At 49.3% G+C, this 14,192-nt stretch overlaps 1 protein-coding gene across 1 annotated transcript; it reads left to right on the forward strand.

Annotated features, from left to right (window-relative positions):
- The first annotated feature begins 4,756 nt into the window (after positions 1–4,756).
- Positions 4,757–9,746, forward strand: Krt1 (keratin 1). Its single transcript, XM_059247317.1, has 9 exons — positions 4,757–5,371; positions 6,291–6,505; positions 6,811–6,871; positions 7,142–7,237; positions 7,385–7,549; positions 7,679–7,804; positions 8,159–8,379; positions 8,835–8,869; positions 8,952–9,746. Exons 1-9 carry the CDS (start codon positions 4,757–4,759, stop codon positions 9,317–9,319), a joined length of 1,902 nt encoding a protein of 633 aa, XP_059103300.1. The 3' UTR covers positions 9,320–9,746.
- Positions 9,747–14,192: the final 4,446 nt, after the last annotated feature.

Genomic DNA, 14,192 nt, shown 5'->3' on the forward strand with positions numbered 1-14,192 from the left:
TTGCTGCCCTGGTTTTTATCATCTTTCCGATCAGTTCAGGAAACTGGATGTTTTCAAGTTGATCACTGCTCTGTTGCTGGGTTGGGCTGGGAACTTGGGCTACTGGGAGGTTCTCCAGAATGAACAATTATTTCCAAATGTCCCAATGCTAAGCTTGGAAGGCCTTTGGGGGCTCCAAGTTGCAGCCTGGCTTCCAGCCTACTGCCTCCCGTGGGCCTTTGCTCCGCAGTACAGAACAGGCATTCCATGGTTTCAGCCAGAGTTCCCTGCATTTAACCCTGCCTCCCTTCTGCTACAGGCGCTGGCTGCTAGCATCATTTCTATGGGATGCAACACTATCTTCCTTGTGACAAACTCGTGGTCTTTGCAAGTCCTAGGGAGTTTCAAGAACCTAAACCTTAGTATTTTGACAATTTTCAGAAAGGGGCTTGTAAGAAAAGTTCCCAGTGATTATATCAGCTTTTGGGTCCTTCCAAATGCAAGGGCTACCAGCTTCCTTCTCTCCACTTACCGTCTACACCCTGCAGTCTCCTTGGAAGATAGATTTATCCCCCCCATTTTACAAATGAGGAAACTTAGTCTCAGAGGGGACTGGTGACCTGCTTAGGGTCATTCAGCTAGAAATGTGCAATCAGGAGTTTGACAGCACCCCCCTTCCCCACCCCACCCCCAGTACAGACTGATACAGCATCCACTATCTCTCCCCTACATAGGCCTCTTGGGTTCACTCCTCTCTGGCCTCTGCTGGCTACTCCACTGCTCAGCAGTGACTCTTGGGGACTGTCCTCTTTGCCACCTGCCTTCCATGAATCTGCCCCTTGCTCTGCACCTTTCCATCTGTCATTAAAAAGCCTCGGCCCCTCCTCAGCCATTTGTCAGCTTTCAACATCTCACCCCGCCTCCCCATTGTCTGTGACTCCCCTGTTCTCCTCCCAGGCCTCAGCTTTCCCCACTCCCCTGAAATTTCCTTCTCCCACAGCCCTGGCAGAGTCCCGCAGGGCTGGGTGGCTTGTCATTGCATGTTCCTCTTAATTCTTTTCGAGGTCCCATCCCTCAAAAAGCTCTCAAAACATCACCACACCTGCCCCTGCTGTGCCCCAAAGCTTGCCTCTTGGCAGCAGTGGCGGGGTGGGGGATGGGGAAGGGCCTGTGCAGATGTTCTGGAATGCTCTCAGTTTGTGCTGTCGGGATTATCTCTTCCATTGCTGGGGCCCATAAAGGGGGCCGAGAAGCCCCTGAGACGTGGACGATTAGTATTGGTGAACAAGCATACAGACACAGACCTGCAAAAGAGCCAGTACATCAGCATATGCTCAGCTAAGGCAGTAACCTCGTTTAGGGGGGAAACAGTCCAACAGAATGGCAGCATGATATTAATCAAGGAAACCTCCCTGGAGAAGGTGAGGTCTGGGCTGACCACCGACAAGCTGAGTGGTTGGTTATTACAGTGGTATGGTAGATCAAAATGAGAGTCTAGAGCAGCTAATCAGGATGTGAGACTGTGTGTGTGTGTGCGTGTGTGTGCGTGTGTGCGCGTGTGTGCGTGTGTGTGTGTGTGTGTGTGTGTGTGTGTGTGTGTGTGTGTGCGCGCCTAAAGCCTGTCTGTGGGATGGGCTTTGGAACAAATTGCCAGGATACTGGAAGGCCTCATCAGAAAGAGAAGAAGTGGACTGGGAAAATGAAGAGAGACAGAGAAAAGGGGGTCACCGCTTGAGATTGAGCAGAGACGGTATACATGATGCAGGTCACAGGCTGGCCAAGGTCAAGAGGCATGTGCTCTGGACAAGCCTGGCTTGCCAGTTACCATCTAGTGACAGAGGGCACACATTTCAACCTCTATGAGCCTAAGTTATCTTTTCTTAAAGTGGGGCCAGTACCTCTCAGTAACATCTACATGAGGTACAGCACCTACCAGTGCTCGGCACCTGCAGAAGTTTGGGCTGTTTCTCCTCTTCATTCATGTCTGTGTTTTCTGAGTGTGTGGCTTACACTTTTATTTCACAGGCATTTTTAAGGTATCCTGAATCCTAGGACATCCTAGGAAGTAACTGTGGCTCACTAGCAGTCCTGCAGTTCTCATCCTTTAGGGGTTAAAAATGAGCTGTGGAGAGAGAATAGGGGTTCGATTCAGAAATTGGAGCATCCCGAATAATTGACTCTATGACTTAGACAGATGCCACCATCTACTTCTTTGGGGCCATATTCTCACTTCTGTGGTAGGCAGGCCTGCAGGTGCAGCCTTGAGCACGAGCAGATGAGAATGGTCCCCAGGTCCCCTTGCTTTCTCCATGTTGGAAGGAAGGTCGGCAGAAAGCCCAGGATCTGGTCTCACATGTGTCTTGTCCTAGCTGGAGAGTGTTAAGCCTCTTCAGGCCTCAGCTTCCAGCTTCATATAGTGAGTTCAATGGCATAGTTCCCCAGGCTCTGGTGGGAAACAACATGTGTCCTGTGTGAGCCATGTGAACTTAAGTTGAGGGTGATTTTGTGTCTTCTTGATCCTTCTAGTTTCTGCCTTTCCTTGTCTCAGGGCACCTGCTAGAATGTGTTTGCAGAGCCATAAACTGTCACCATTGCCTGGTTTTCTCTCTGTTGGTTGCTTAGGGAAGCCAGGCTCATTGGAAAGATCTGTCATTGGCTGGCACACATATGCACATACACATGCATGCAGACACATATGCACACCCCTCCAAAATGCTAGAAGGAATCGATTGTGCTGAATGATATGTCTCATAAGGGAGTATGCTGGACTACAAGAATTTTGATTGCCTGTCAGAAGATGGTTAGGCAATAGTCATTAGCACACCAAAGCCATTCCAGTCCCCATTGTTACCAAGACACGGATTACTCATTCCCTAAAGAGATGGTTAGTGAACAGCCTAAGGACGTGGGCACTAGGACAGAGTTCCAGAAGACAGTGCTGTGGGAACTGGAGGAGTGGGGGACAGAGGACAGGCTGGGTACTTCTTGGAGGAGGGTAGGCAAACACCAATACAAGAGAAAGCTTGATAGTAGGGCACAGAGGGTTGGCGAAAATGCCTGGTTCAGAGCCGCCTGGTACTGGGGAGGATGGTCTTTACAGATGCCCCTCTCCTTCAGAGCATGTTTGTACAGAGGGGAATTCCCATGCACTTACAAGGAGCCAGAAGCCCGAGCAGCAGGCTCCTCCAGAAGGTGTCTTCCCCTCCATTTGCATTGAGGGTGGGGAGCATGCCAGGCTTCTAAGAAGTTCGTAAGTGATCACTGGTGTAGCTTCAGGTCTTTCCAGATCTCGGTGTCACTACGTTCTGTAAATATCGATCAACTACTGCTCTTCAGGAAGGCCCCGGCCTGGTACGATGTGTACTGCCTACACTGACACCTGGACGGAAGCAGAATCTCCCTCATCTTCAAGCTCCTCTTCTCGCAGTGATTTGAAGGAATATTTCCCGTGTGCCAGGAGCCAAGGACTCAGAGGATAAAATCACTTTTCTTTCAGAGCCCTCCACAGCAGGACAGCGTCTCATGCTGTCTAGTTTTCCACACAGCACACAGGAGAATGTGAACTCAGTTGCATGCTGACATACAAAATCATGAATTAGGATCTTACACACTGTATTTAGCTAGGCACCCTCAGTTCACATTCCAAATGGCCACTTACCACCTATGGAGGTTTGGGGAGGCTTTTCAACCCTCCTGCCTCATTTTTCTCATTTAAAAATGGGTGGATTAATATCTTTCTCAAAGTTGCTATGAACATTAACTTACTGCATATAAGCCATAAGACAGTTCCTGGCACATGATCAGCCTCTGACTTGCTTTCCCCCACTTCCCGCCTTCAATAGCCATTGTCACTGTCTCTAGAAACATTGTGAACTTCTCAGGTCAGGTTTGCCAGATTTCCATGACTGCCGTCCCTTCCAAACCCACTGTCATGCCCCAACCTCCCCACTTTGCTTTACCACATGTCCTAGGTATCTCACCACTCCACAAGCATTCTATACTGGCATTTACACACCACCTATTTTCAGTTGCGGGCCTCTTCTGCCCATTTCTTGCCCTGGGTTTATCTTTGAAAAGGAATAACCAAGAAGCTTAGGGAAGAACACAGCGTTCCCCTCAGGTGCTTCCAGACCACCTACCCGTCTCTCCTGCTCGGTGGCAGCTGCCCTTCTTTGAATCAATCAGTACAGTGCATTTGTAAAAGCCTGTTTTAGAAGACATTTGATTTTTAGCTTCCAAAGCCTTTACTCTGTTCCAGGAGGTGTAATTTGGTAAGTGCTGGGGTTTCAAAGGACGATCTCGGGGAAAATGAGAGCTCCTTTAGGAATCCAAGCTCGAGGAACTGCACCTGCTCCTCAAGCAGCCTACACTGGCAGGCTGAGTGCGGGCATGCATACTGTTGTGCGGGGGATTACAAAATCCTACCAAGAAACACCAAGGAGTCAATGTGGGGTCCTAGTTTCTCAAAGCCACGCACACTTGGAGAGAGATCCTGTCAGATAAAGTGATTACCACACGAGTCAATCTTGTCTGCACAGCAATTTTGAGAGCCCATTCTGTGAGCTAGGTGTGTAGTGTTTATCGTATTGTTGAGGCTCGTAAAAATCTTGTATGGCTGCAGGCAAACCAAACCCTCTGCAGGCTTTGCATCTCCGCTGACTCGGAGGACCAAGCCCAATTTCCTCCCAGTATAAAAGGGCCTGGTGCTGGGCACAAGGCAGAGGAGTTCTCAGCTCCTTCCTTCTCCTTTCTGTCTTTGCTCTTCCTCTAAGCCAGCATGAGTCGACAGTGTAGCTCTAGGTCCATATGCCGGGTCGGGGGCGGCAGGGGCTTCAGCTCCGGCTCTGCAGGCCTGGTCAGCTTCCACCGTAAATCCTCCAGCAGCTCTGTGCGCCGCAGTGGAGGAGGCGGCGGCGGCGGTGGGAGGTTTTCAGGAGGCTTCTGTGGGAGTGGGGGCTCTGGTAGTGGCTTTGGAAGTAAAAGTCTTATTAACCTTGGGGGTGGCAGGAGCATCTCCATGAGTGTGGCTGGAGGTGGACATTGTAGTGGCATGGGTGGTGGCATGGGTGGTGGCTTCGGTGGTGGCAGCTTCGGTGGTGGTAGCTTTGGGGGTGGTGGTTTTGGCAGTGGAGGTGGTTTTGGTGGCGGTGGTTTTGGTGGTGGTGGTTTTGGCAGTGGAGGTGGTTTTGGTGGTGGAGGATATGGGGGCAGTAGATTTGGGGGTGGTATGGGGCCTGTCTGCCCCCCTGGTGGCATCCAGGAAGTCACTATCAACCAGAGCCTCCTGCAGCCACTCAATGTGGAGGTTGACCCTGAGATTCAAAAAGTGAAGTCTCAGGAGAGAGAGCAGATCAAGACCCTCAACAACAAATTCGCCTCTTTCATCGACAAGGTGAGTTCACCTGCTTGGAGTTCAGGGAGAGCTAGCTGCTCCGAGGTTGTGAGACTGAGCATCAAGATGGGGTAGACTTGGCATTGTGTGTCTGCATTTAATGATGGAAAGGACATGTGGAATGGAATTCTGGGACATGTGCTCAGGAGTGATGCTAATTGGACAAAGGGAACCTGAAGATGGATGTGTTTGACATCCTGTTGCATTTTTGTTGAGCTCTTGAACTAAGAACTTGAACTCACATCTGTTGACTGAAGATTATATAGACATGGGGCTAGTGGGAATTTTCTAGGGTGCAAATAAGAAACCCCTAAGAGTCTTCCTGGCCATGAAGGGTGCCCTGTGAAGTAGCAGAAAAGATGGAGTAGGTTGGCACCAGATGTCTTGTGCTGTCAGAGGGATTGCTAATCCCTGGCATTTCCCCATGAGTATTGGATTAGGACGGAGATTTTAAAAATACACATACTCCAATGTTCAGGTCTAGAAAAACATGAGCCATGTTTGACTTTTCTGTTAATTTATCAATAATGTCAATATAAATTTAGCTACAATAAACTTCAAATCCAATTTGGTATATTCCTAACATACCTTTGAACAATGTATATATCCCAGTGATGTAAGTATCTGTCTAAAAACAGTTGGAAGGCAAACTTCTTAAGTATCACATTTCCATTTCAAAGCATCATTCCTGTAACTTTATGTGTGCTGGACTATATACAGCTACCTTCTTCCAGGGCTTCTCTGGATTAACCCGTGGGTTGGCTTTTGCTCTGAGACTGATGTCACCTCAATCAGCTTCTCCCTAAGTCTCTTGCTGTCAAATGGGACTTGAAATTCTTTTTCAATGAAGCCCTGGTCTTGCTCAGTGGCCAAACAGACCCCATTCCTGCACTTGGGGTAACAGGTCTTCTGTTCCTAGGTGCGCTTCCTGGAGCAACAGAACCAGGTGCTGCAAACCAAGTGGGAGCTGCTGCAGCAGGTGGACACCTCCACCCGGACCCACAATTTAGATCCCTACTTTGAGTCATATATTGGCAACCTCAGAAAGCACGTAGACCAGCTGAAGAGCGACCAATCACGGATGGATTCGGAACTGAAGAACATGCAAGACATGGTGGAAGACTACAGGAACAAGTAAGGGAGCCTCGTTGGGCGTAAGCAGGCTGTGGAGAGATTTCTGGAAAGCGATATGCTGGGAATATGACTTATGTAACAATGGCTTTCCCTCAGTTAGGGGCAAATCAACTGGGCGTTAAAACAACAACCACAACCAAGCTCTTCATCTTCTCAGAAGATGGATAGTTTAATGGTTTGAGTGCTCAGAAGCTGACATTGCTTGTGAAGGGAGGCAGTAATGGGCAGTGACTCCTTTAACCCAGAACACTGAGCTTCAGGCCTCAACCTCCTTTAACTGCCCGGTCAACTCTGCTTTCCTGCAGGTATGAGGATGAGATCAACAAGAGGACCAATGCAGAGAATGAATTCGTGACCATCAAGAAGGTGAGCCAGTTCTGTGGGGTGGAACTCACCTGTGAAACAATAGATATAAGGGCCATGGCAGAGAGGAACCATGTTGTTAGCCCAAGTTCTCAGCAAGTCAAGCAGGCTTTCTATGGCATGAGGAGATGGAACAGTCTAGAACTGTGATTTAACTGGGGAAAAGAGGAGGAGATCCCAAATTCCATTTCTACTAGGAAAATTCCTTTATGGCTAGAGAAAGGAGGCCCATCCTGGAAAGAACATGGCTTTATGATACCTCTGCTCCTCTAGGATGTGGATTCGGCTTATATGAACAAAGTAGACCTCCAGGCCAAGGTGGACAGCCTGCAGCAGGAGATTAACTTCCTCACAGCACTCTACCATGAGGTAAACACTTGCATTTCAAACACCTCGATGGAGATCCTTGAGTCCTGATCCCACTGCTCTTCAGAGTGCCTCCCTTCCAGTCCCTGAGTTCTCCCTCTGAGCTGGTTTTTGATTCTGTAAGAGTCATTGAACTGTTATGTCCTCCAGGAATTGTCTCAGATGCAGACGCACATCAGTGAGACCAATGTCATCCTGTCCATGGACAACAACCGCACTTTGGACTTGGATGGCATCATCTCCGAAGTCAAGGCCCAGTATGATGACATTTGCCAGAGGAGCAAGGCAGAAGCTGAGACGTTTTACCAGAGCAAGGTAAACACGTGTGGGCTTAGCGGGTTCTTTAGAAAGTCTGGTGTGGTGTCCTGTGCCTGCTGGTGTGTTTGTGTGCCCAAGCACACCAGTTTCTACCCATGTCTAACTGAGCCAACCTGTCATCTTTAGTATGAAGAGCTGCAGGTCACTGCTGGTAAACATGGTGACAGTGTGAGAAATTCCAAGATGGAGATTTCTGAGCTGAACCGAGTTGTCCAGAGACTTCGATCTGAAATTGATGCTATCAAGAAGCAGGTACCCTCAGTTACAACAAAATGGGGTTACCTTCTGGCCACAGGGGAAACCTTTCCTGATTTTGAGTCTTTCAGTCCTTACCAATGCTACACTACCTTCTCCATTCTCTTGGGGGACTATGTCAGCTTTCAGAATTTAGCTCTCATGTGGGATACTCTTAAGGGAACTTTGTGAAAATGACCTAGTAGAGAAAAAAAAAATGATGGTCACAGTAAATGGCTTAGCCCCTGACCAGAGCAGGCTTGGGAGCTGAGGAGTGAGGAGACATAGTCAGAAGGTTCAAAGTTGGCGTGTGGTAAGATTTCAGCACCTTAGGATTTTAGCACCATGTAACACACTGTGCTCTGTTCCCAGGTCGCACAAATGCATCAGAACATCAGTGATGCTGAGCAGCGTGGCGAGAACGCTCTCAAAGATGCTCAGAGCAAGCTGAATGAGCTGGAGGATGCCCTGACACAAGCCAAGGAGGAACTCGCCAGACTGCTCCGCGACTACCAGGAGCTGATGAACACCAAGCTGGCCCTGGACATGGAGATTGCCACATACAGGACCCTCCTGGAAGGAGAGGAGATCAGGTGAGGAAGGTCCCTTTCAGCTCGGTCACTTCTTAGGGATTCCCTTCTGATTGCAATTTGTCTTGGGTTTGGGAAAATCACTACATGGGGTGGAAACAAGGACTTGTGTTTACAAGCCCTAATTTCTTTTCTTTCTTCTTTTCCTTTCCTCTCCACTCTAATTTTTCTGACTTGTCCCCTGCCTGCCTCCCCATTCCTCTTTTACATTTGAAATGGAACAATTTATTGTGGCTGGACTGAATCTTTTGACATAGCCTTTATAGCAGCTGAGCCCCACCAGCTAACTGTAAGAGCCTTGTTTGGACTCAGGCTGAGAAAACCGACAGGCTTGGGAGGCACCAGGCTAAGGATCAACTTTCTCATGGGGAACACTGGGGAGAGTCTAGGATATTCCCCAAGGGAAGCGGGGGCTGAGAGGGTGCGTGTCCTGAAGAGTTTGGTTTGTTTCCCCGCAGGATGTCTGGAGAATGCACTCCCAACGTGAGCGTGTGTAAGTACAAGCTGGTTTCTCAGGGCGCTTTGCTGGGTGGGATGAGTTGAGAGGGATGGGGTGTAACCGAGTCTCTCTGCAGCGGTGAGCACCAGCCACACCAGCATGAGCGGAAGCAGTAGCCGAGGTGGCGGCGGATATGGTTCCGGAGGTGGCAGTTACGGAGGCGGATCCGGAGGCGGCAGCTACGGCGGCGGCTCCGGAGGTGGCAGCTACGGAGGCGGATCCGGAGGCGGCAGCTACGGCGGCGGCTCCGGAAGTGGTGGCGGCGGCAGCAACAGTGGGGGCCACAGAGGTGGCTCTGGAGGGGGCGGTGGCAGCTCCGGAGGCAGCTACGGTGGTTCCTCTGGAGGAGGCCGCGGAGGATCCAGCTCCGGGGGCGTTAAGTCCTCTGGTGGCAGTTCTAGCGTGAAGTTTGTTTCCACTAGTTACTCCCGAGGGACCAGATAGAGAGGTGCTCACCACCCCATTAGCTCTCCCTTTCCATCACGACCAAATATGGTTGACAAGACCAAGATCAATTGCACCAGCCTTGTTGGAGAAAAGAGCTATGGTTAGTCGCACCAATTTAGCCTATTTCCTCTGCGCTTTTCCCTCCCCTGCTCTGCTTCCAAAGAAGTTTTCAGATTAGTAGCAATCTGAGTCCCCTGGTAACGACCCCACTTTATGTTTTGCTCGAGTAACAGCTCAGAACTGCCACCACCTACAGGACATTTCAAAGAGGACGTCAGACCCAGGGCTTCTTTGCTGCGCCCAAAGCACTCAGTGCTCTGGACCAACCCTTAGCATCCTGTATCCTGCAGCTCGCTCAGCTGCTTTGGTTTTGTACATACGGTGTTTGCGAGTTGTTTGTCTTTTATGGAGCACTCTGAAACTCTCCCATTCCTTTGTTTTGCTGCAATAAACTGCATTTGAAATTCTCAATCCATTTTGGTCTCATTGTTTACAATGGGGTGGAAGGTGAATGAATGTCTTATGTGACTGAAAGACTGCAACCAAAATGGCTTATGGGGGAGTTGGGATCCGGAACTTCCGAGAAAGGAGGCAGACCAGGCTACTTGAATGAGGGTGGAACCCCAGGGCACATGCTCTGTCCCGGTAGGTGGGCACAGCAGAGGCTCTATTCATGTGAGAAGGCTCTCTTAGAATGAGCAGGTTGGGAAGGGGACCTGCACTGAGAAGATGGGAAAGAAACTGTTCATATGGAACCACCAGTGATGAAGGATCGGCAGTTCCAGCAGTCAAAATATAAGCTGTGGCCTGAGGAGGGGTGTCAAGAACCTGGAGGGGTGATGGGGGTCAGAGAAGCAGCCTTCCCACTTCCCCTCTTTTGCAGACCACCAGCCAAAGCTTTGCCTAATCTAAGAAGTGACATTCTAGGCACACAGATCAAACTTGTGAAGGAGCTGGAGCACAGGCATCTGGACTCAGAGTTGAAAATGCACAAGTTACAGATCTTAGTTTTGGTAGCTGTGCATAGGGATATAAAATTACATCTTCCTCATGGGAGTCATCGTGAGGCCGGAAAAAGGAACTATAGCTCAGCCAGAGTGGATGCCTCTCCCTGTGTTGGTTTTTAAAATTTACCTATTTATTTATTCTTCTCTCATATATTACATCCTGACTGCAGTTTCCCCTCCCTCCTCTCCGCCCAGTCTCCCCCCGCCCCAGCTCCCCTCTCCCCCAGATCCACCCTTCCTCCGTTTCCCTTCAGAAAAGAGCAAGCCTTCCGGGGATCTCAACCAAATATGGCATCACAAGTTACAGTAAGATTATGCACAGACCCTCATCAAGGCTGGATGAGGTAACCCAGCAGGATTAAAAGGGTCCCCAAGCATGCAAAAGAGTCAGAGATAGTTCCTGCTTCCACTCTTAAGCATTTCACAAGAACACCAAGCTGTACAACCATAACATATATGCAGAGGACCTAGGTCAGACCCACACAGGCTCCCTGATGGTCACTCCAGTCTCTGTGAGCCCCATGAGTCCTGATTAGTTAATTCTGTGGGCCGGAGAGCACCCTTTTAATGACAATGGTGACAGCAATGATGATGAGCTAGCCTCTGTTAACATTGCTTACTGAACCAACAAATTACCACCTTCCTGATGGTTCCAAAAACCATCAAAAAGTCAGTTAACTTTTCTAAACATAATTTTCTTAGCTTCTAGTTAGAAAATGTCTTCCCTCCAGGCTCAGCCAGGGCTAAGGATTAAGGAGGGTTCAGATGGGCAGGGGTAGTATGTAAATAGCACGCGGTGGGGTGCTATCTCCTTCTTGTATGTTCATTCATCTCTTCTGTAGGATAAGTTCTTCCAGGTTCTCTGTGTCCTGACTGTGGAACACAGGGTTCCATAGGGTGTGCTGACTGCTCTGTGACCATCAGGCAGCTGCTTGCTTGCCCTGCAGGCTTGAGCCTCAACTATTCCCCTGCACTGGAAAACCTGTTTAGGTTGGTGCTTGAAAACACTGTGAAGTTAATCCTTTTGTTAAACACGTAGCAACTGGCCCCTGCCCTAAATCAAATTCCTTAAGCTCTCATACAAAACTGGCTCAATTGATCCACTCCTGGTTGATTTATTGGAGGGGGACAGCCCTCATCTTGCTTGCAGGATGCTTCCATCACCGCTTTATACAACTCTTCCTTAATAAATGCTGCAGACTGACCACCCTGGCACACAGTGTTTCTTTCTATAGCATGCTGACTGCTGCTGGCCACTTGGCATGGCTCGGGCATTCCCTTGTGGAAATTTCCATGCCACCACTTTTGAGGTCATTCCAGCTTTGTGTTCAGCCAGAAGAAATATCTTCATCAGGTGTCTTTCTGCCTGGGCTGATGTGAGAGTCTAAAAAGGGTCATGAAGCGATAGGAAGGATGAGAACTTTGATTTACAGCACCTGTGTCCACTCCACTCTGATACTTAAGGGCAGGTGGAGAATAACTCACAGCTTCCAGGGTGTGTAGACCCTTGAATGAGCTCTTCGGCTCTCCTGTGTCTCAGTTGTCTCTTAGGTAAAATGGACAAGAGAGTATCTGCTCTAGACACCAAGAGAGTACAGCATGTAATTGTGGCTGTCATATAGAAGTAGATGATATGAAAAGGAGCGAGGGTACTGGGGAGCTGGGTTATTAAGTAAAGGACCTGACACACAAACAGGAGGGCATGAATATGGATCCCCAGTACCCATATAAAAGCCAGGTGCAGCAACATGTCTCTGTAGCACCAGCGGAGGGGTGGGGAGGAGGTGTGGAGACAGGAGGATCTCTGGAACTCGGTGGCCAGCTAGCTTGCCAAGTGGGTGAGCTCTAGATTCAGTGAGAGATTCTGTTTCAAAACCTGAGGTGGAGCATGACCTAAGAAGACAGTGTTGACCTCCGGCACCCATAAGCATGTCACACATACACATGTACGCATGCACCAACAGGAACACATACACGCCCAAGACATATGATCTGAAAAGGGGAACGGCCAAGGAGAAGAAGGTGGCGCTCTGCTCAGGGCCTAGGGAGCACTGTAGAGCAGTGGAATCCATTTTACCAGTGTGTACAAAGTTGAACCTCCTCCTGACGACAGATCTGTGTGAACTAAACGTCTAAGGAGTGGGTGTGTCACTGAGCACGCACGCATTAGCTTGTGAGGTAACCTGTGTTTTCACTGACTAAACTACCAGAGCCACCCCACTTATTATCAAGACACCTGCATTCATCACAAAAGGTACCTTGGTGTGTGTAGATTTAGAGTAATGGGGGTCGGGTGGTTTTGAGGGGATGGTTTATGGTCCGCATAGAAAGAGCTGACCTCTGGGGACGATGGTTACACACCACCCTTTCCAGGACACCACACATTCTTGCAGTGTAACTGGTATGTCTTGGACTCTGTTACACTGTCATGTGGTGGTGGTGGTGTATGTGTGTGCACATGCTGAGTGTGCATGTGTGTGGAGGCCAGAGGTTGACATTGATGTCTTCCTTGATTAATCATTCTCTATTTTTTTTTTTTTTTGAGACAGGCTCTCTTACAGAAGCTGAAACTCATCGCTTTGGCTAGGCTGGCCGGCCAACGAGCTTCGAGGATCTGCTGGTTTCTGTCTCCCCTACGGGCACGTGTTACTGTGCCTGGCTTTTATGTGAATGCTGGAGATCCAAACTCAAGGCTCCACACTTGTGCAGCGAGCTCTTCACCCAGAGAGACATCTTCCCAGCCACTGGGTTATATTATTATTTTTCATATTTCAGCATGTTTCTTGTTTGGAATTTGGTATCTGCATTCAAGACTTCCCAAATAAAAATTTCCTGTGCAAACAGTCTGGTTTAGAGGGTAAAACCAAGTGTTGGGGACACTCTGCTGGGTGAAACTTGGTTTTTGCTCCCAGAAATCTTAGAACCTTGGGGGTTAGGGAGTATAGAAACATATCATGACCATGCCCACAACCCAAGCGATGACAGGGACACACGAGGTCCAGAAAACGGCACACGGATATGAGGGATTAAAAGTGATGTTGGCAGGTCTTAAGGGAGGCCTGCGAGTTTGTGGGAAAGTTATGACAATTATTCAAAGCAGAGAAAGACACTCCAGGAAGAGGGAATAATCCTTGCAAAGGGAAGGAAGAGTGAAATTGCATAGAGTATAAAATTAGTGACAAAAATGAAGTTGAAGAGATTCCCAGACCCAACCAAAAGGGGCCCTGTTGACCCTAAGGAGCTTGGACTGGGGCTGTGGGCAGAAGTTCTTGGATGGAATTTGGGGACCCATTGGCTTATATCATCCTGGGCCAGTGGAAGAAAAAGGGATCGCCTCGCTGCTGCTGGAACAGGAAACGGAGGGGTAGCAGCCTTGTGCCTGGGTTCTCAAAGACATCTGCCCGAGGGAGAGCTGTGAATAGACACAGCTGCCGTAGGTGAGGACGAGGAGAGTAACATGGTCAGACTGGGGTTTTAGAAGGAGCACCAAGGACTGCCTCAGTAGACATTTCAGTTTGTGCAGCATCAATGGTGGTGGCTCTGGGCTCCTGTCTGAGGAACACTGGCTGACTCTCCAGGGAACATAAGGAGTGCTAAGCGCTCTGCAAGCCCATCCACCCCACAGTTGAGTTTCTGAGTACGAGTTAGGCCTGGATGCAGCACCGAGGACACAAATACAAACAGGCACCATCCTCGGCACTCAGGAAGCTCATCTTGGCGGGCAAAAACCCTAGGTTTCACGCGGTGACACTTTCTCTGGGGGGGAGAGGAGATCAGACAACCATTTCCTGTGCTGTGTGGACCCTCTGCAGGCAGACTCACCTGACAGTCTCAGGTGTGAGTGAGGTGGGGCAGAACGTGTC

The sequence above is a fragment of the Peromyscus eremicus genome, chromosome 20 (genome assembly GCF_949786415.1).
Source record: "Peromyscus eremicus chromosome 20, PerEre_H2_v1, whole genome shotgun sequence".
NCBI classification, from domain to species: Eukaryota; Metazoa; Chordata; class Mammalia; order Rodentia; family Cricetidae; genus Peromyscus; species Peromyscus eremicus.